Raw genomic sequence first — 22,902 nt, 5'->3', positions numbered from 1 at the left:
TTTAGATTCACAGAATCATCTACCCTCTTCTAAAAACACCAAGTTTTTCACTTTATTGTTATTTTTTGCCTATAATTATATTTGTGGCTGCTTTGGATGTGGACTTTTATATACTTAAGAATGTATTTTGGCAGGTAAGTATACATTCTGAAACAAATGAAGGTCAATTTTTGCTTATTTATGTTGATAGAGAATATGATTCTATACACAAGACTAATAAAATCTCACATTTTTGGTTGTCCACCCTCCGCATTCTATAGAACCAGTAATTAAAGAAAGTGAAGGGGAGGGGGAATATTTATATCTACCGAGTAACCGCTGTGACTGGCACTGAGTAAATGTTATCCCTGTTTTACATGAGCAAACTGAAACCCAGAGGTCACAAGGCTGATAAATGGCAGAACCTGGGTTCTAATCCCACAACTGACTTCATTTCCACTCCATCTAAAGATTTGCCCCTGTATAAACTGCTGAGATTGTTTGATTTGTGCCCTCTCTCTTTTTTGTTAAGTATGTTTGCCAGACTATTTTATTGGCCCTTTCAAATAACATTGTACTTTCTTTGGTTTTATTCTCTTTTTCTTTTTAGAGCATCTTGAGTGAATACTTAGCTGATTGATTTTTAGTCTTTTTTCTATTCTATTTTGTGCATTTTAGGTTTAAAAATTTCCTGTAACTGTACTTTTAGCTGCATCCCACATTTGTAGTGTTTTCACTTTTGTTATAACATTTTATTTGACCATTATTTAGAAGTTGCTTTAAAATCCCAAGATATGGCTTTTATTATGGTTTCTGCTATCACATTGTGATCAGAGAATGTGGTTTGTATATCAGCTTTTTGTGGTTTGTGAAGATTTACTTTGTGACCTAGTATATGATCAATTTTCCCAGATGTTCTATGTTTGTTTTATGAGAGTATATATTCTCTAATTGTTGAGTGCAGTAGTCTAAATTTGTTCAGCAGAACATACTTGTTAATTGTGAAGTTCAGTCTTCTATATCCTTGCCAATATTGTTTTTCAGCTCATTCTAACAAGCTTTCACTATGACTGTGAATTTATCAATTTCTCCTTGCAATTCTGTCCGTTTTTACTTTATATAAATAGAAGCTATTATTAAGTGCCTACAAGTATTTTTATTTTTCCAGTTACTTATTTTCTTTTGTCATTATTTAAGTACTCTTTTTGTAATTGTGGTGAAAATATACATAACAAAACATACAGCAATTCAACAATTTCTACATGTGCAATTCAGTAACATTGATTACATTCTTCAAGTCGTGCAACCATTCTTGCTATATTATTCCAAATTATCCCATCATCAGAAATATACATTCAATGTCATTATTTAGGTAGTCTTTTATCCTAAATGATATTTTTGCCTTAGAGTTAATTTTATCTGGTATTACTACAGCTATGGGGAGCCCCAATGGCACGGAGATTAAATGCTTGGCTGCTAACCGAAAGTTAGAGGTTTAAACCACCAGCCGCCCCTCAGGAGAAGGATGTGGCAGTTTGTTTCCATAAGAATTTACAGCCTTGGAAACTCTATGGGGCAGCTGTACTCTGTCCTATAGGGTTGCTATGAGTCAGAATCAACTTGACAGCAATGGGCTTGGTTTTTTTGGTTAACTATAGCTATACCAGCTTTCTTTTGTTTAGTATTTTCTTGCTATAATTTTTCCATTCTTTCACTTTCAAGATTTTGGTGTCTTTATGTTTAACCAAAACCAAACTCGTTGCTGTCTAGTTGATTCCAACTCATGGCGACACCATGTGTTACAGAGTAGAAATTTTTCATAGGGTTTTTGAAAACTAATTTTAGTCCATTAATATTTAATGTGGTAAAAAATAGCTTTAGAAGGACAAAAGATTTGAACAAACACTTCACCAAAGAAGATATACGGATGGAAAATAAGCACCTGGAAAGATGTTCAGCATCACATTACATTAGGGAAATCTAAATTAAAACCACAACGAAATACTACTACACATCTACTAGATTGGCAACTGTAGCAATGACAATGGCATCAAACCCAGTAATACCAATTGCTGATGAGGATGCAGAGAAACTGAAATTTTCATACATTATTGGTGAAAACGCAAAATGGTACAGCCACTTTGGGAACAGTTTCACAGTTTCTTATAAAGTTAAACATACACTTGCCATATGGCCCAGCAATCTCACGTCTATATATTTACCCAAGAGAAATGAAAATTTATGTTCACACCAAAACCTCTATGCAAATCTTTATCACATCTTTATTCATAAACTCTAAAGTCTAGAAACAACCCAAATGTCCTTCCACTGGTGAATGGATAAACAAATTATGGTACATTCTTACAATGGAGTATTACTCTGTGATAAAAATGAACTAAGTATTGATAGGCACAACATGGAAGAGTTTCAAATTCATTATAAGAGAAACAAAGCCAGACTTAAAAGGCTACGTGTTGAATAATTACTTTTATAGACCTTCTGGAAAAGGCAAAACTATAGGGCTGGAGAACAGATCATTGATTAACAGGGATTAGGGGTGGGGAAAGGAGTTGACTACCAAGAGGTAGCATGAGGAAATTTTTTGGGGTGATGGATCTGTTTTATTTTTTAATTGTGGTGGTGGTTACATTACTATGCATTTGTGGAAGTGCATATACCTATACACCAAAAGAGTGAACCTTACTTCATGTATATTAAAAGTAAATTTAAATAACAAAATAAATAGACTTGGATTTATTTTTCACATATTATTTTGTACTTTGTATTTACCATGTTTTTCTTTTGCTTTTTCTCATGCAGTCTTCTCTTGTCATTCAATTGAATTGATTCAGCTTTCTTTACCCTCTCCCCTTTTTTTTTCATTCTGCTGGTTTAAAAGTTTTACATTTCTACTTTGGTGGCAGATACTGCTGATTGTCTATCTAATATGCATTCTTCCTTTCTTTCTCACTAACAGAAACTTGCCAATTTTTGTATGGTGTGGCAGTGGGCCCAGTATAAATACTACATTCCCCAGCATCCCCGACAGCTATAGTAACCTCAGTTTGATCAATGAAATGTATACAAACATTTACTGAATAAGGTTTCTAGAAAGCACTTAATAAGAAGACCAAATCATCTGACGTGCTTTTTTTCGGTTTCTGCCTGGAAACCTTCAATGGGTTGGAGGAGGAATATCCATTCAGAGATTTTGAAGTGATGAGCATGAGGTCACACACTAAAGATGGTTGAACAGAAAGAGAAAAAGAGCCTGGGTCTTTGAGGACATTGGGGAGCCACCATACCAGCATAAGTTTGCTTACTCTGGACTTACGATAACTTGAAAAAACTAAAACTCCCATTTATTGACACTATACATGGTGTTTTCTGTTATACACAGCCAAAATTACTGTATTCCTAAATAATGCAATTCTTTTAGTGGCTCCACATACATATTTTACACTTAAATTTTTAATAATCATATTTTATTTATCAAGTCTAAAGCTAATCAATATCGCTACCTTCCTCCAAATAATGTAAGAACTTTAGAATGCTTTAACTCCAGTCCTTTCTTTGCATCTTACATATTACCACATTATTGACCTAGTACTACCATTCCTGAAATTAGTCATCATTCTTATTTCTATCATTGTAAATGTCTTAGGTACTAATGTTTCTTTAAATGTGTCCACATCTTACCAATTTCTTTGCTCACTATTGCTTCTTAATTCTACTCATTCTTTCTGGATTCAGCTTCCTTCTTCTTGAATTCATACTTTTCGTGTTTTTTCCTCAAAAGCCTGTGAGTTACACTTTCCAAGGTCTTTGTTTCTCTGAAAATGTATTTATTTTGCCTCAGTTTGAATAATAGCTGAGGTTTATTGTTGCTTTTGAGAAAACTGCTATTGATCTACTTGTCATTCTTTTGTAGATCCTGTTTTTTCTCTAATATTTCTTTCTCTTTGGTGTTCTGTAGTTCCCTTGTGATGTTTCTGAGTGTGGATATCATTTTAGTTACCCAGACTGAGACTTCTTATGCTCCCTAAATCTGACGATTAATATATTTCCTCAATTTTAGATACATTTCAGCTATGTTGTTGTTAGGTGCCGTGCAGTCAGTTTCAACTCATAGCTTCCCTATGTATAACAGAACGAAATGCTGCCTGGTCCTGGGCCATCCTCACAATCACTGCTATGTTTGAGTTCATTGTTGCAGCCACTGTGTAAATCTATCTTGTGGAGAGTCTCCCTGTTTTTTGCTGACCCTCTACTTTACCAAGCGTGATGTCCTTCTCCAGGGATTTGTCCTTCCAGGTAACGTGTCCAAATTATGTGAGATGAAATCTCACCATCCTTGCTTCCAAGGAGCACTCTGGCTCTATTTCTTCTAAGACAGGTTTGTTCATTCTGATGGCAGTCCATGGTATAGTCAATATTCTTTGCCAACACCATAATTCAAAGGCACGAATTCTTCTTTGGTCTTCCTTATTCATTGTCCAGCTTTCGCATGCATATGAGGTGAATGAAAATACCATGGCTTGGGTCAGGTGCACCTTAGTCCTCAAAGTGATATCTTTGCTTTTTAACACTTAAGAAAATTAACAAATTTGCAGCAAATTTGCCCAGTGCGATATGTCGTTTGATTTCTTTACTGTTGCTTTCATGGGCACTGATTGTGAATCCAAGTAAAATGAAATCCTTGACAACTTTAATATTTTCTCCATTTATCATGATGTTGCTTATTGGCCCAGTTGTGAGAATTTTTGTTTTGTTTATGTTGAGGTATAATCCATACTGAAGGCTATATAGTCTTTGATCTTCATCAGTAAGTGCTTCAAGTACTCTTCTCTTTCAGCAAGCAAAGTGTGTCATCTGTGTATCACAGGTTGTTAATTAGTCTTCCTCCAATCCTGATGCTGCGTTCTTCTTCATATAATCCAGCCTCTCAGATTATTTGCTCAGCGTACAGATTGAATAAGTATGGTGAAAAGTTACAGCTCTGACGTAGTCCTTTTCTGATTTTAAACTATGTGCTATCCTCTTGTTCTGTTTAAATGACTGCCATTGGTCTATATACAGGTTCCATGTGAGCACAAATTAGTATTCTGGAATTCCCATTCTTCACAATGTTATTCATAATTTGTTATGATCTACACAGTCAAATGCTTTTGCATAGTCTATAAAACACATGTAAATGCTTTTCTGGTATTCTCTGCTATCAGTGATGCCGGAAATGGCATGATAGAATTTTACAAGACCAACAACTTATTCATTGGAAATACCTTTTTCAACAACATGCATAACAACTATCCGTGTGGACCTCACCAGATGGAATAAATAGGAATCAAATCAACTGCATCTGTGGAAAGAGATGAAGGAAAAGCTCAATATCATCAGTCAGAGCAAGGCCAGGGGCTGACTGAGGAACAGACCATCAATTGCTCATATGCAAGTTCAAGCTGAAGCTAAGTAAAATTAAAACAAGTCCATGAGAGCCTAAAATATGACCTTGAGTAAATCCCACCTGAATTTAGAGACCATCTCAAGAATAGATTTGATGCACTGAACACTGATGAGTGAAAACCAGACGAGCTGTGGGATGACATCAAGGATATCATACATGAAGAAAGAAAAAGGTCATTAAACAGACAGAAAAGAAAGAAAAGGCCAAAATGGATGTCAGAAGAGACTCTGAAACTTACTTTTGAATGTAGAGTAGCTAAAGAGAAGGGAAGAAATGATGAAGTAAAAGAGCTGAAGAGAAGATTTCAAAGGACAGCTTGAGAAGACAAAGTAAAGTATAATGAAATGTGCAAAGACCTGGAATTAGCAAAGCAAGAAAGAAGAACACACTCAGCATTTCTTAAGCTGAAAGAACTGAAGAAAAAAATCCAAGCTTTGAGTTGTAATATTGAAGCATTCTATGGGTTAAGAAAATTGAAAGATGCAGAAAGCATCAAAAGAAAATGGAAGGAATACACAGAGTCACTTTACCAAAAAGAATTGGTCGACATTCAGACATTTCAGGAGGTAGCATATGATTAAGAACTGATGGTACTGAAGGAAGAAGTTCAAGCTCCACTGAAGGTATTGGCGAAAAAAAAAAGGTATTGGCGAAAAAAAAAGCTCCAGGAATCGATGGAATACTAACTGAGATCTTTCAATAAACAGATGCAACACTGGAAGTGCTCACTCTTCTATGCCAGGAAATTGGAAGATAGATACCTGGCCAACTGACTGGAAGAAATCCATATTTGTTCCCATTTCAAAGAAAGGTGATCCAACAAAATGTGGAAATTATCAAACAGTATCATCAGTATCACATGTAAGTAAAGTTTTCCTGAAGATAATTCAAAAATGGTTGCAGCAAGACATTGACAAGGAACTGCCAGAAATTCAAGCCAAATTCAGAAGAGTATGTGGAATGAGGGCTATCATTGCTGATGTCAGATGGATCTTGGATATTACTCTTTAAATATTTTCTATACTCCATTTTCTACTCCTTGAATTCCCACTAGTTGTATGTAAGACCTCTCATCATGTTCTCCATGTCTTTTATTTCTCCATCTATTTTTTATTTTTCTGTGCTGTATATTCTAAGTAATTCCCTCAAATTTAGCTCTTAGGCGTCCTGGTGGTGCAGTGGTTAAGCACTTGACTGCTAACTGAAAAGTCGGTGGTTCCAAGCCATCAGCCACTCTGCAGGAGAAAGATATGGCAGTCTGCTTCCGTAACGATTTACAGCCTTGGAATCCCTATGGGGGCGGTTCTGCTCTGTCCTATAGGGTCGCTATGAGTCGATATCAACTCGGCAGCAGCAGGTTTTAATCTGCTGTTTAATTCATTCATTGAATTTTTCAACTTTTATTTTTTCTAATATATGTGCTTAAAATTACAAATTACCCTCTATGCAGAGCTGTAACTGCATCCCTCAGGTTTTGAGGCCTTATTTTCTTTATTCTTCAGCAAAAGCATTTAAAAACTTAGACAAAATAAAAAATTACTAAAACAAATAATTTACCAAACTCACTCTAGAGACCTAAATAGTCCTATAACTATTAAAAAATTGAACCAGTAGATAAAAATTCTTAAAAAGTAAACATGAGCCACAGACTATTTTCTATTAATCAATATGAAATATAACTTCAATTGTACGTCTTAAAGGCAAGAATAAAACAGGGAACCCTCCCACATTTATTTTATAAGGCCTGTATAACCTTTATACCAAAACTAGCCAAAAATAGTAAGAAAAAGAACATTATGGGCTAATCTCACTCACAAAAATACTTGCAAAAATCTTACAAAAATTTTTGGCACAATATATCTAGTAACATATAAAATATAAAATTATGACCAAGTTGTGTTTATCTCAGAACTGTAAGGTTGATTTAACATTAAAAAAAAACTCTTAATATAACTCATGTTAAGAATAAAAGCCATATGATCATCTCAATAGGTATAGAAAAAGCTTTTGATAAAAACAACATTCATTCATTATAAAAATAAGGGATAGAAAAAAGACTTCCAAATATATATAATTAATAGCTGTAGAGAAACAAGGCTCTGTGAAATAAAAGCATGATAGTATAAAAAGAAGCAAAGAACCAGGAAGAAATCTTGAAAACTGAAAATATGATAGTTGAAATGAATTAATTCAATAAGACAGTTGTAAGGAAAGTTGTAGAAACCTTACAGAAAGTAGAAAAAAAAAGACAAGATGGAAAATAAAAAAATATAAGAAAATTAGAGGATTAATAGATAAGGGCTAACATTCAACTAATATCATTTCCAGAGGGAGAAAAACAAATGGAAGAAGCTAATAAAGAATAATATAGAATAATTCCCAAAAGTAAAGACATGGATACACATGTACACACACACATACTGTATATTTCAGAGCTCAGGGTGTGTAAGCCAGTAATATTTAAAAGACCCACATCACACTAAGCCACATTATTGTAAAATTTCAGGAAATTAGGAATAAAACGAGATCCTAAAGTTTTGAGAGAGAGATAGATCCTATACTCAGGATCAAGAATCAGAATGGCATGAAAATTTTAGCAGCAGTACTGGAAACTAGAAGACAAAGGAGCATTGCATTAAAACTGCTGAGGAACATTATTTTTAACTAAGAATTCTAAACCCAAATAAACGATTTAAGGTTAGATAAAGACATTTTCAAATACACCTTTTCTCAGAAAGATACTTGTGGATACGCTTCAGAAAAAGAAGAGAATAAATCAAGAAGGAGGGAAACAGAGGAAAAAGTTAATGGAATTGGCTGGGAATATAAATTAAATGAAAAATGCAAATGATTTTAAATTTAATTTTAATTTTAGGTGGTGGGCACTGGAGTTATATTTGGTATAATATTTTCTATGCCTTTCCTTATTTTTTTAATTCCTAAAAAACAAAAACAAACAAACAAAAAACTCCAGGCTTCAAAGTTAAAGAAAGTATATATTCAAATCATCTGGTCTTTTAGCATGGTATGACAACTACATAAAATAACATTTTTTCATATCTTTCTTCTAGAGTCAAATTAGGTTGCATGGAAGCAATATGTATTAATTCTTTTAATCCTTACAACAGCTCTATTAGATAGGCATTATTATTACCTTTATTTCATAGATCCAACACCCATCTGTCAGTTTGTTGTACTGTGGTGGCTTGCATGTTTTTATGATGCTGGAAGCTATGTCGCTGGTATTTCAAATACCAGTAGGGCCACTCGTGGTGAGCAGGTTTTAGTGGAGCTTCTAGACTAAGGCAGACTAGGGATAAAAGCCTGGTGATCTAATTCCAAAAATTAGCCAATGAAAACCCTATGGCTCACAACAGAATATTGTCTGATATAGTGCTAGAATATGAGCCCCCAGGTTAAAAGACACTCAAAATACACAGTGGCTGCAACAATGGTCTTGAGCATACCAATGGTCATGAAGATGGCACAGGACCTGGCAATGTTTTGTTCTGTTGTACACGGGGTCATTATGAGTTGGAGTTGATCGACGGCAACTAACAACAACAACATTTTATAGACGAAGAAATTGAGGCATGGAGAGTTTAAATAACTTGCCAAAGATCACACCCTCTAGTAAGTACGGAAACGGAGATTTGAACCCAGACAATCTGATTTCAGAATTGTTGTTAGGAGCTGTCGAGTTGCTTCTGACTCACAGCGACACTGCGTACAACAGAATGAAACACTGCCCAGTCCTTCACCATCCTCAAAATCATCTTTATGCTTGAGCCCATGGTTGCAGCCACTGTGTCTATCCATCTTGTTGAGGGTCTTCCTCTTTTTCACTGACCATCTACTTTACCAAGCATGATGTCCTTCTCCAGGACATCATTAATTTCAGAATTAATAGTCAATTTGTGTGAAAGTAATACTTTTTTTCAATTTAATTCAGCAAATATTTATACTTCATAAAACTGTTGTGAAGATGAAGTAAATTAATGGATGTAAAACACTTAAAACAATATCTAACATATAGTAAGTACCTTATAAATGTTAACTATCATGGTCCTGTAGATCTTACTTTTTCACTGTGAACATTGTCGATTTCTTCAACTCCCACAGGTTAGCAATATATAACTTAAGTTAAAAGAATAAGATACTTAATTAAGAAATGTAAGATTTACGTTTCATCAGAGAGGATATTCAAATGGTCAACAAACACATGAAAAGATACTCAATGTCATTAGCCTTCAGAGAGATACAAATCAAAATCACAATGAGATACTATTTCATTCCCACTAGGATGGCTAAGATAAAAAAAAACAAAAAACAAAAGCAAACAAAAATAGAAAATAACAAAAGTTGGAGAGGAAGTGGGGAAATTGGAGCCCTTATCCATTACTGGTGAGAATGCAAAATGGTGCAGCTGTCGTGGAAAACAGTGTGGCAATTCTTCAAAAAACTGAAAAGAAAACCACCATATGACCCAGCAATTCCACTTTTAGATATATACTCAAAAAGACTTGAAAGCAGAGACTCAGAGACTTGTACACCAACATTCACTGCAGCACTACTCACAATAGCCAAAAGGTGGAAACAACCTAAATACCCATCAACAGATGAATGGATAAACAAAATGTGGTACATACAATGGAATACTACTCAGCCTGTAGGAGAAATGAAGTCCTGATACATGCTGCATTATGAATGGAGCTTGTGTAAAATAAGTCAATCACAAAAGGACAAATATTGTATGGCCTCACTCATATAAAAAGACAAGAATAGGCAAATGTATAGAGACCAAAGTTTATTAGTGATTACCAGAGGTGGGAGGGAGAGGGAAAGGGAGAGTTATTGCTTATGGAGCACCGAGTTTCTGTTTATGGTGATGGAAAATTATCATTGATAAGGATAATGGCTGCAAAGCCAGTTAATGTTATTGATGTCGCTGAGTTGTACACCTGTAAAAAGTTGAGTTGGCAAATGTTATGTGATATATATTTTTTTACAACAACAACAAAAAGAGCAGCTGCTGATGCTGCTTATATACAGCCAAACACCCCATGAGATTTGGTTTCTTGGTTTGGAGGTTTAGGATGATGGTTTCATGGAACATCCCAGTTAATTGACCTAATATCATGTTTAGTGCTTCTGTTCTACCACCTAGTTTGTTGCATAGTGCCTGGGGTCTTAAAAACTTGCAAGTAGTCATCCAAGTTACACAATAATTTGACTCTATTTGCTTGGAGCAACAGAGGAAGAAGGAGAGTCAGGAATAGGAGGAGGAAATAGAACGTGTGGCTAACAACTGCCTCCATGAACAACTGCCTCCTTTGCCAAGAGACCAGAAACACTGGATGCTGCCTGCTACCATGACTTGAAAGTTTTGATCAAAGATTCTATAGAAGAACCCTGATCAAAAGGGGAAAATGTAGAACATAATTTCAAATTCTCATGGAATCTAGACTTTCTGGAGCCATAGAGGCTGAATGAACCCCTGAAGGTATAGCCCTGAGATAATCTTTAAACTTGAAACCAAAAATATCCCCTCTGAAGTCTTCTTTAAACCAAACAATACTTTAGCTTAATTAGTAAAGAATGTTAGCCTTGAGCATTGTGCTTTTTTAAAGAACTATCTGTCTGGACCAAAGTGACAACAGTAACTCCAAAGGTTAGAGAAGAAACTTAAGGAGCAGTGAGTTCATGCTAATGGTGGAGGAATAGAAGGGTGAGAATGGTTGCACACCTTGAAGAATATAGTCAATGTCACTGTATTGTACATGTAGAAATTGTTGAATTGGTGTATGTTTTGCTGTGTACACTTTCAACAACAAAAAAAATAAATTATTTAAAAAAAAGAAATGTAAGATTTATACAACCTGAAGAGAAAGCAGATCATGCTACAAACAAACATAAGACAATCCACCAGTTTTCCACTGAGAAATATTTTAAAAATTGGGAAAATTTGCATATGTAAACTTTTAGGGATGTAGATGAAATAATCAAATGCTTATCAACATACTTAATTTATTTACACACATTTAAGATGGTGCAATGATTAAGCACTTGGCTGCTAACTGAAAGCCTGGCTGTTTAAACCCATCCAGCAACTCTGTGGGAGAAAGACCTGGCAATTTGCTTCCATAAAGATTATAACCAAGAAAACCCTATGAGGCGGTTCTACTTTGTTACATAGGGTTGCTATGAGTCGGAATTGACTCAACAGCACGCAACAAAAAAGTCTTATGTACATAAAGTATTAATTTAAAAACATTGCTTTTATTCCCTTTCACATTTCATCCAATAATCTTATTCAAACTTGTCACGAACATCTCCAGCCTCAGTGCTTTTGCTCTCCCTGGAGCTGTTAGGAGAAATCTCTCATTTTCCGGAGCGTACCATCTTCATTTTTGACTAATTTTATCTGAGACACAGTGCTTTCTAAATATGTGTATGATGTTGTCCCTGGAAGATTAAAACCATGCCACAGGGATGTATTTACACAACATAAGAGCAGATTTTTTTTTTTCATTTTCCCTTAGGACATTCAACTCCAGAATATAACCATGTTATACATTTTTGTCTTCAAATTTTATTTATATTGTTGTTGTTGAGAATATGCACAGCAAAACATATACTAATTCAACAGTTTCTACATGTACAGTTTAGTGACATTGATTACATTCTTCAAGTTGCATAACCATTCTCACCCTCCTTTTCTGAGTTGTTCCTCACCCATTGATATAAACTCAACTGCCCCCTAAGGTTACCGTCCAACCTTTGTGAGTTGCTGTTGTCAATTTAATCCCGTATAGATAGTTCATGTTATACATTTTTAAAAGAAGTTTTGTTTTATTTTATTTTTTTTACTTTTTCATGACTGTAATTTTATTTTGTGGGGTGATTATCACAATTGCCAGTACAGAGGTCCCTTGCAATGTTTTATACCTTTTTACATGCCATTATAATAACACACAAGGTTGAAATAATGTCCTAGCAAAGCAGCAATTATTTTCAGTGTAGTTTACTTAAAGTTCATCAATAGGACTGGATGCTCAGAGTTAAAATAAAGGTTTGGATTAACTATTTAGCTATTCAGGGAACTACTCTCTCCACATTTTTTCTTGGAATAAGCTATCCATTTGTAAATATATGTATTTCCTGTTAAAAGAGGTTTTAAAAGGTTTCTTTACCATGCCATGGAACACTTGCAATTATGAGATCCTACCCCCAAGAATAGTCTTCTTTTTTTTTTTTTTTCACAAAAACTATTTTTAATCATACCTTTATTTTCCAGTAATTAGCTGGGCACAATAGATGCTCAGAACCGTGTATTGAAATGCGAGAAATAACTCTGAAGCCTCACTCTCCCAGCACCAGCCCAGCCCTTCCTGATTTCCTCCATGTCTTTCTTCTAGTTCTCAAGGTTTGGTATCTTGGCTATTGTTGACTCCTCTCTATCATACATCTCCCACCCCAGATTTATCTCTACATCCTATCATTTTGACCACCTAAATGTCTCTCAGTGCCACTCTCTTCTCCATCCCATTACTTTGACCCTGGGATGGTTCTGCACAATTTAGGCTCCTCCTGTAGCAATTCCAGGACAACTTTGTGGCACTCTCAGTCATGCCTCAGTCTATAGATGTTTCCACTCTGCTGAGTCTTTGAAGGTAAAGATCCATTTCCAATCATCATGTTCCCACCCTCAACTCTACTCTGGTACCTGGCACAAGGCCTGGCACCTATGAATGACATGCTTATAGCATAGAAATTGTTCAGGGTGGTCATAGCACTGAGAGTGAGTGAGCTGGGTCACTGTGTGGAGGGGAGGGAATGTTTGAGTGATCAGGGAATCTGTCTGACCCAAAACTCCCAATGACTACCTGGGTCACTAAGGCCCAGCTCTTCTTCCCTTCTTAGCTCTTTGAGGGACAGTGACAGAGACACCTTGGACCAATCATTGTGCTCAAAGTCCAAGAGAATGATTACCTCGAGCCAGAAAACCTTCTGTGTTGAGGTTCCCTTGTGGTAGGATAGCTTTGGGTAGACTCCCACAATATTGCCCAATTGGACCTATGGGGTGAAGTCTAACCTCTGAGCCTCTCACCAAACATTAAATTGTTTCTGGGATACAACCTGGACCCAAGGCAACCTGCCCCTTAAATTCCTGAAAGTCTTTTTTAGAAAAAAATTTTTAAATTGTTTTTTAGATGAAAGTTTACACAGCAAATTAGGTCCCCATTTAACAATTTTTATGTTTTTAATTGTTCCACGATATTGGTTACCGTTTTCACAATGTGTCAGCATTCTCATTACTTCCATTCTGTTTGTTCTGTTTCCATTGATCTAGTTTCTCTTTCCCTCCTTGCCTCCTCATCTTTGCTTTTGGGTAAATGTTGACCATTTGATCTCATATAGTTGATTGTTTAAGGGAGCACGTTAATCACAGGTGTTGTAAGCCAATCTTATAAGTCCAATTGGTCTACCACTATTGACTGTTCTGACCAGGGACACAGTAGAAAGTCCCAGATAAAATGGGAGAAAAATGTAGAACAGAATTCTAATTCCTAAAAAAGGCCAGACCTACTGGACCAATAGAGACTAGAGGAACCCCTAGACTATTGCCCTAAGTTACCTTTGAACTTGAAACAGAAGCTATTTCTGAAGGTAAACTTTCAGCCAAACGGATGCAATGCTGGAAGTGCTCAGTCGTCTATGCCAAGACATTTGGAAGACAGCTAGTTGGCCAACCGACTAGAAGAGATCCATATTCGTGTCCATTCCAAAAAAAGGTGATTCAACAGAATGCAGAAATTACCAAATAATATCATTAATATCACATGCAAGTAAAATTATGCTGAAGATAATTAGAAAAAGGTTGCAGCAGTGCATTGACAAGGAACTGCCAGAAATTCAAGCTGGATTCAGAAGAGGACATGGAACGAGGGATATCATTGCTGATGTCAGACAGATCTTGGCTGAAAGCAGAGAATACCAGAAAGATGTTTACCTGTGTTCTATTGACTATGCAAAGGCATTTGACTGTGTGGATCATAAATTATGAATAACATTGCAAAGAATGGGAATTCCAGAACACTTCGTTGTGCTCATGTGGAATCTGTACATAGAGCAAGTGATCATTATTTGAACGGAACAAGGGGATACTGTGTGACTTAAAATCAGGAAAGCTGTGCATCGGGGTTGTATCCTTTCACCATATATATTCAGTCTGTATGCTGAGCAAAAATCTGAGAAGCTGAACTATATGAAGAAGAACGCAGCATCAGGATTGGAGGAAGATTCATTAACAACCTGCGATATGCAGATGACACAACCTTGCTTGCTGAAAGTGAAGAGGTCTTGAAGCACTTACTGATGAAGATCAAAGACCACAGCCTTCAATATGGGTTACATCTTAACATAAAGAAAACAAAAATCCTCACAACTGGACCAATAAGCAACATCATGATAAATGAAGAAAAGATTGAAGTTGTCGAGGATTTCATTTTACTTGGATCCACATTCAACACCCATGGAAGCAGCAGTTAAGAAATCAAATGACATATTGCATTAGGCAAATCTACTACAAAAGACCTCTTTAAAGTGTTCAAAAGCAAAGATGTCACCTAAGGTGCACCTGACCCAAGCCATGGTATTTTCAAACATGTCATATGCATGTGAAAGCTGGACAATGAATAAGGAAGACCCAAGAATTGAGGCCTTTGAATTACGGTGTTGGCAAAGAGTATTGAATATACCATGGACTGCCAGAAGAATGAACAAATCAGTCTTGGAAGAAGTACAGCCAGAATGCTCCTTAGAAGTGAGGATAGCAAGTCTTTGTCTCACTTACTTTGCATATGTTATCAGGAGGGACCAGTCCCTGGAGGAGGACATTATGTTTGGTAGAGGGTCATTGGAAAAGAGGAAGACACTCAATGAGATGGATTGACACTGTGGCTGCAAAAATGGGCTCAAGCAGCAATGATTGTGAGGATGGCAAAGGACTGAGCGGTGTTTTGTTCTGTTGTACATGGGGTCTCTATAAGTTGGAACCAACTCAAAGGCACCTAACAACAACAACTGTAGCACACATAAACCTGTATATACATACACCTACAGATACCTATACATTCACATGCATTTATGTGCATATGCCCTTCTTATACATATATATACATACATATCTACCTATGTAACCACACATATATTTTTTGGTTATTATTACTGTTATTGCAAAATTGTATACGTTATAACATTTATAGCATAAACACTGATATCCTAGGCATTAGTGAGCTGAAATGGACTGGTATTGGCCATTTTGAATCAGACATTCATACAGTCTGCTATGCTGGGAACGAAAAATTGAAGAGGAATGGCATTGTGTTCATCATCAAAAACAACATTTCAAGATCTATCCTGAAGTACAATGCTGTCAGTGGTAGAATAATATCCATATGCCTACAAGGAAGACCAGTTAATAAGACTATTATTCAAATTTACACACCAACAACTTCTGCAGTCTGAAATTGACCAAACATGCAATCAACATGCATTGATATTTACTGATGATTGGAATGGGAAAGTTGGAAACAAAGAAGAAGGATCAGTAGTTTGAAAATACAGCCTTTGTGATAGAAATGATGCTGGAGATTGCATGATTGAATTTTGCAAGACCAATGACTTTGTCACTGCAAAAACCTTTTTTCAACAACATAAATGGTGACTATACACATGGACCTCACCAGATGGAATACACAGGAATCAAATCAACCTCATCTGTGGAAAGAGATGATGGAAAAGCTCAATATCATCAGTCAGCTCCACCAGACTAAGTCCAGCACAACTAGATGGTGCCCGGCTACCACCACAGACTGCTCTGACAGAGATCACAATAGAGGGTTTCAGACAAAGCTGGAGAAAAATGTAGAACAAAATTCTAACTTACAAAAAAAGACCAAACTTATTGGTCTAACAGAAACTGGAGAAACCCTGAGAGTATGGCCCCTGGACACTCTTTTAACTCAGTACTGAAGTCATTCCTGAGGTTTACCCTTCAGCCAAAGATTAGACAGGCCCATAAAACGAGACTAAATGGGCACACAAAGCCAGAGGAAAGGATGAGAAGGCAGGAGGGGACAGGAAACCTGGTAATGGGGAACCCAAGGTTGAAAAGGGTAGAATGTGGACATGTTGTGGGGTTGGCAACCAATGTCACAAAACAATATGTGTATTAACTGTTTAATGAGAAACTAACTTGCTCTGTAAACCTTTATCTAATGCACAATTTTTTTAAGAAGGTGGCAAAGAACCAGAAAAAAACAAAACAAAAAAACAGTCAAACCAAGACCAGGGGCGGACTTCAGAACAGACCATCAATTGTTTATATACAAGTTAAAGTTGAAGTTGAAGAAAATTAGAACAAGTCCACAAGAACCAAAGTGTGACATTGACTATATCCCACCTGAACTTAGAGACTATCTCAAGAATAGATTTGATACATTGAACACAAATGACTGAAGACCAGACGAGTTGTGGAATGACATCAAGGATACCATACATGACATCAAGGACACCACAGCCTTCAGTATGGGTTACACCTCAAAATAAAGAAAACAAAAATCTTTACATCTGGATCAATAAGCAACATCATGATGTATGGAGAAAAGACTGAAGTTGTCAAGAATTTCATCTTATTTGGATCCACAATCAATGCCTATGGAAGCAGCAGTCAAGAAATCAAACGATGCATTGCATTGGGCAAATTTGCTGCAAAAGACCTCTTTAAAGTGTTCAAAAGCACAGATGTCACTTTAAGGACTAAGGTGAGCCTGACCCAAGCTTTGGTGTTTTCAATTACCTCATATGCATCTGAAAGCTGGACAATAAATAAGGAAGATCAAAGAAGAATCGATGCATTTGAATTATGGTGTTGGCGAAGAACGTTGAATATCCCAAGGACTGCCAGAAAAAGGAAAAAAATCTGTCTTGGAAGAAGTACAGCCAGAATGCGAATTAAAAGCAAGGATGTTTTCAATCACTTCATATGCATGTGAAAATGGACAATAAATAAGGAAGACTGAGGAAGAATCGATGCCTTTGAATTATGGTGTTGGCAAAGAATATTGAATATACCATGGACCAGAATGCTCCTTAGAAGCAAGGATGGCTAGACTATGTCTCACATTACTTTGGACATGTTATCAGGAGAGACTAGTCCCTGGAGAAGGACATTATGCTTGGAAGAGTAGAGGGTCAGTGAAAAAGAGGAAGCCTCTCAAAGAGATTGATTGACACAGTGGCTGCAGCACTGGGCTCAAGCATAACAATGATTGTCAGTATGGGGCAGGACTGGGCAGTGTTTCATTCTGTTGTGCATAGGGTTGCTATGAGCTAGAACTGACTCGATGGCCCCTAACAACAACAACACAGCATTTACCATAATTGTCCCTTTTTCTTGTGTACTTCTTAGTGTCTTCATTCACCTTGGTCAAGTTGTGCAGACTTCACCCATATTTGGTATTGCCTTTCCTGTCACCAGAAATAACTAGTGTCTACTATCTAGAAAGTTATTCCTCCGCCCTCCCAGGAAACCACCAAACAACATTGCTTTTTGCGTGTATATTTATTCTTGACTTTTTATAATAGCGGCACCATACAATATTTGTCCTCTGGTGATTGACTTATTTTACTCAGCATAATGTCCTCCAGATTCATCTATGGTATAAGATGTTTCACAGACTCCCCATTATTCTTTATAATTGTACAATATTCCATTGTATGTATATACCACAATTTGTTTATACATTCATCTGCTGATGGGCAGTTAGGTTGTTTACATCTTTTTGCTGTTGTGAATAATTCTGCAATGAACATAGGTGTGCATATGTCTATTCATGTCACTGCTCTTATATCTCTTGGATCTATACCTAAGAGTGGGATAGCTGCATCCTAAGGTATTTCTAGCAATCCCACTCTTATTTCTATCTTTTTGAGAAAGTGTCATACCATTTTCCATAGTGGTTGTGCCATTTTACATTCCCACCAGCAATGTATAAGAGTTCCAATCTCCCCACAACCTCGCCAGCATTTGCTGTTTTCTGTTTTTTTGATCATTGCCATGTTTGCAGGGGTGAGATGGTATCTCATTGTAGTTTTTTTTTTTTTTCCATCTCTGTAATGACTAATGACCAGAAGCATCTTTTCATGTATTTGTTGGCCACTTGAATGTCCTCTTTGGTGAAGTGTCTGTTCATGTCCTTTGCCCATTTTGTGTTTGGATAGTTTGTCTTTTTGTTGTTGAGTTGTTGACATTTTCGACATATTTTAGAGATTAGACCCTTGTCAGATAGGTTGTTGCCAAAGATTTTTTCCCAGTCTGTAGGTTCTGTTTTTACTCTTTTGGTAAAGTCTTTTGATGAGTGTAAGTATTTAATTTTTAGGAGGTCCCAATTATCTAATTTATCTTTTGTTGCTCATGCATTTTTAGTTGTGTCTGATAGGCTACTTACGCTGAAATTAGGTCCCATAGTTTTGTCCCTCTGTTATCTTCCAGAAACTTCACAGTTTTACCTTCATCATTTAGATCTTGGATCCATTTTGAGTTAGATTTTGTGCATGACGTGAGGTACGAACCACGTTTCATTTTTTTGCAAATGGATATCCAGTTTTGCCAGCGCCAGTTGTTAAAGAGACTATTTCTTCCCCCATTGAATGGATTTTGACCCTTTGTCAAAGATCAGCTGCCCATATATGGATGTATTTACTTCTGGGTTCTCAATTCTATTACAGTGGTCTATATGTCTGCCACGGAGACAGTACCAGGCTGTTTTGATTACTGTGAATGTATAGTAAGTTTTGAGATAAGAAAGTGTAAGGCCTCCTACTTTGTTCTTCTTCAGTATTGCTTTAGCTATTTGAGGTCTCTTTCCTTTCCACATAAAGTTGGAGATTAGTTTTTTCATTTCATTAAAGAATGTTGTTGGGATTTGGATGACGATTGTCTTATATCTATAGATCTCTTCGGTTAGTATTGACATTTTCACAATGTTAAGTCTTCCAATCCATGAGCATGAAATTTTTTCCATTTATATAGGTCTCTTCTGTTTCCTTGCAGCAGTGTTTTATAGTTTTCCTTGTGTTAAGTCTTTTATGTCCCTGGTTAGGTTTATTTCTAGGCATTGTATCATTTTGGGGGCTATTGTAAATGGTATTGTTTTCTTGATTTCCTTTTCAGAGTTCTCCTTGTTAGTGTAGACGAACCTAATTGATTTTTGCATGTTGATATTGTACCCTGCCACTTTACTGTTGTTGTTAGGTGCTGTAGAGTCGGTTCCAACTCATAGCGACCCTATGTACAACAGAATGAAACATTGCCCAGTCCCGGGACATCCTCACAATCATTGCTGTGTGTGAGCCCATTGTTGCAGCCTCTGTGTCAATCCATCTCATTGAGGGTCTTCCTCTTTTTTGCTGACCCTTTACTTTACCAACCATAATGTCCTTCTCCAGGAACAGGTCTTTCCTGATAATATGTTTTAAGTACGTGAGACAAAGTCTCACCATCTTTGCTTCCAAGGAGCACTCTGGCTGTATTTCTTCTAAGACAGATTTGTTCATTCTTCTGGCAGTCCATGGTCTATTCAGTATTCTTAGTCAACACCGTAATTCAAATGCAACAATTCTTCTTGGGTCTTCCTTATTGGTTGTCCAGCTTTCACATGCATATGAGGCGAATGAAAATACCATGGCTTGGGTTAGGCATACATAAGTCCTCAAAGTGATATTTTTGCTTTTGAACACTTTAAAGAAGTGTTTTGCAGCAGATTTGTCCAATGAAATGCATATTTTGGTTTCTTGACTGCTGCTTCCATGGGCGTTGATTGTGGATCCAAGTAAAATGAAATCCTTGACAACTTCAATCTTTTCTCTGTTTGTCATGATGTTGCTTATTGATCCAGTTGTGGGCATTTTTGTTTTCTCTATGTTGATGTGTAATCCGTACTGAAGGTTGTGGTCTTTGATCTTCATCAGTAGTACTTCAATTCCTCTTCGCTTTCAGCAAGCAAGGTTATGTCATCTACGTATAGCAGGTTGTTAATGAATCTTCCTCCAATCCTGATGCTGTGTTCTTCTTCATATAGTCCACTTTGCTGAATAGTTCTATTGGTTCCAGTAACTTTCTTGTGGAGTCTCTGAGATTTTTTATGTATAGGGTCATGTCATCTATGAATAAGGATAGTTTTACTTCTTCCTTTCTGATTTGGATGCCTTCATCACCCTTTCTTGCCTTATTGCTCTGGCTAGGACTTCCAGTACAACGTTGAGTAAAAGTGCTAATAATGGGCATCCTTGTATTTCTCAAATGCAAATCATGTTGGCTGTTGCATATATACCCTTAATTATGTTGAGGAATTTCCCTCATATTCCTATTTTGCTGAGAGCTTTTATCAGGAAAGGGTGTTAGATTTTATCAAATGTCTTCTACATTGATTGAGATGATCATGTGATTCTTTTCCTTTGTTTTATTAATGTAGTGAATTCCATTGGTTGACTTTCTAATGTTGAAACATTCTTGCATCCCTGGTATGAATCTCACTTGGTCATGATGTATTATTTTTTTGATATGCTGTTGAATTCTGTTGGCTAGAATTTTGTTGAGAATTTCTGTGTCTACATTCATGAGGGATATTGGTCTGTAATTTTTTTTGTGTGCTCTAAGTGAAAGTTTACAATTCAAGTCAGTTTCTCATACAACAATTTATACACACATTGCTATGTGACCCTAGTTGCTCTCCCTATACTGTGACAGCACACTCCTCCTTTCCACCCCAGATTTCCCATGTCCATTCAACCAGCTCCTGACCCTCTTCACCTTCTCGTCTCGCCTCCAGACAGGAGCTGCCCATTAAGTCTCATGTATCTTTTGAGCCAAGAAGCACACTCTTCAGGAGTATCACTTTATGTCCCATAGTCCAGTCTAATCTTTGTCTGAAGAATTGGCCTCAAGAATGGTTTCAGCTCTGGGCCAACAGAGAGTCTGGGGCTATGTCTTCCAGTGTCCCTCTAGTCTCAGTCAAACCATTCAGTCTGGTCTTTTTACTAGAATTTGAGTTCTGCACCCCACTTTTCTCCTGCTCCGTCAGTGACTTTCTGTTGTGTTCCCTGTCAGGTGGTCATTGGTGGTAGTCAGGCACCATCTAGTTCTTCTGGTCTCAGGCTGGTGCAGTCTCCGGTTTATGTGGCCCTTTCTGACTCTTGGGCTAATATTTTCCTTGTGTCTTTGGTGTTCTTCATTCTACTTTACTCCATGTATGTTGGGACAAATTGATGCATCTTAGATGGCAACTCACTAACTTTTAAGACCCCAGACGCCACTCACCAAATAGAGATGCAGAACACTTTCTTAATAAAATTTGATATGCCAGTTGACCTAGAAACCATGGTCCCCATACCCCCGCCCCTGCTACTCTGTCCCTCAAAATGTTTAGCTATATTCAGGAAACTTCTTAGATTTCGGTTTAGTCAAGTTGTGCTGACTTCCCCTGTAGTGCGTGTTGTCCTTCCATTCACCTAAGATAATTCTTGTCTACTATCTAGGTAGTGAATAACCCTCTCCCTCCATGCCCACACTCTTAATGATCAAAGACTGTTTTCTTCTGTGTTTAAACCTTTTCTTGAGTTCTTTTAATAGTGGTCTTATACAATATTTGTCCTTTTGTGACTGACTAAATTCACTCAGCATAGTGCCTTTCAGTTTCCTCCATGTTATAAGATGTTTCATGGATTCATCGTTGTTCTTTATCATTGCGTAGTATTCCATTGTGTGATTATACCATAATTTGTTTATCCATTTGTCTGTTGATGGGCACCTAGGTTGTTTCCATCTTTTTGCTATTGTGAAAGTGCCGCAATGAACATGGGTGTGCATATGTTTATTTGTGTGACGGCTCTTATTTCTCTAGGATATATTCCAAGGAGTGGGATTGTTGGATCATCTGGTGTTTCTATTTCTAGCTCTTTAAGGAAGCACCAAATCAATTTCCAAAGTGGTACCATTTTATATTCCCACCAACAGTGTATAAGTGTTCCAGTCTCTCCACAACCTTTCCAATATTTATTATTTTGTGTTTTTTGGGTTAATGCTAGCCTTGTTGGGGTGAGATTGTATCTCGTTGTAGTTTTGATTTGCATTTCTCTAATGGCTAATGATTGTGAGCATTTCCTCATGTGTCTGCTAGCCCCCTGAATGTCTTCTTTGGCGAAGTGCCTGTTCATATCATTTGCCCTTTTTTTAATTGGCTTGTCTTTTTGTTGTTGAGGTTTTGCAGTATCATGTAGATTTTAGAGATTAGGTGCTGATCGGATTTGTCGTAGCCAAAAATTTTTTCCCAGTCTGTAGGTTGTCTTTTTACTCTTTTGGTGAAGTCTTTTGATGAGCATAAGTGTTTGATTTT

At 36.8% G+C, this 22,902-nt stretch overlaps 1 protein-coding gene across 1 annotated transcript in view; it reads left to right on the top strand.

The window, feature by feature from the left end:
* SLC9C2 (solute carrier family 9 member C2 (putative)) overlaps positions 1-22,902 on the top strand; it is a 132,620-nt gene that overhangs the window by 4,792 nt on the left and 104,926 nt on the right. The window contains exon 3 of the mRNA XM_023728157.1: positions 6-134. Coding sequence (XP_023583925.1) covers positions 6-134 — 129 coding nt within the window. The remainder of the gene's footprint in view (positions 1-5; positions 135-22,902) is intronic.

The sequence above is a fragment of the Trichechus manatus genome, unplaced genomic scaffold (assembly GCF_000243295.1).
Source record: "Trichechus manatus latirostris isolate Lorelei unplaced genomic scaffold, TriManLat1.0 scaffold00021, whole genome shotgun sequence".
Classification (NCBI taxonomy): domain Eukaryota; kingdom Metazoa; phylum Chordata; class Mammalia; order Sirenia; family Trichechidae; genus Trichechus; species Trichechus manatus.
This window is presented reverse-complemented; position numbering and strand designations above follow the sequence as displayed.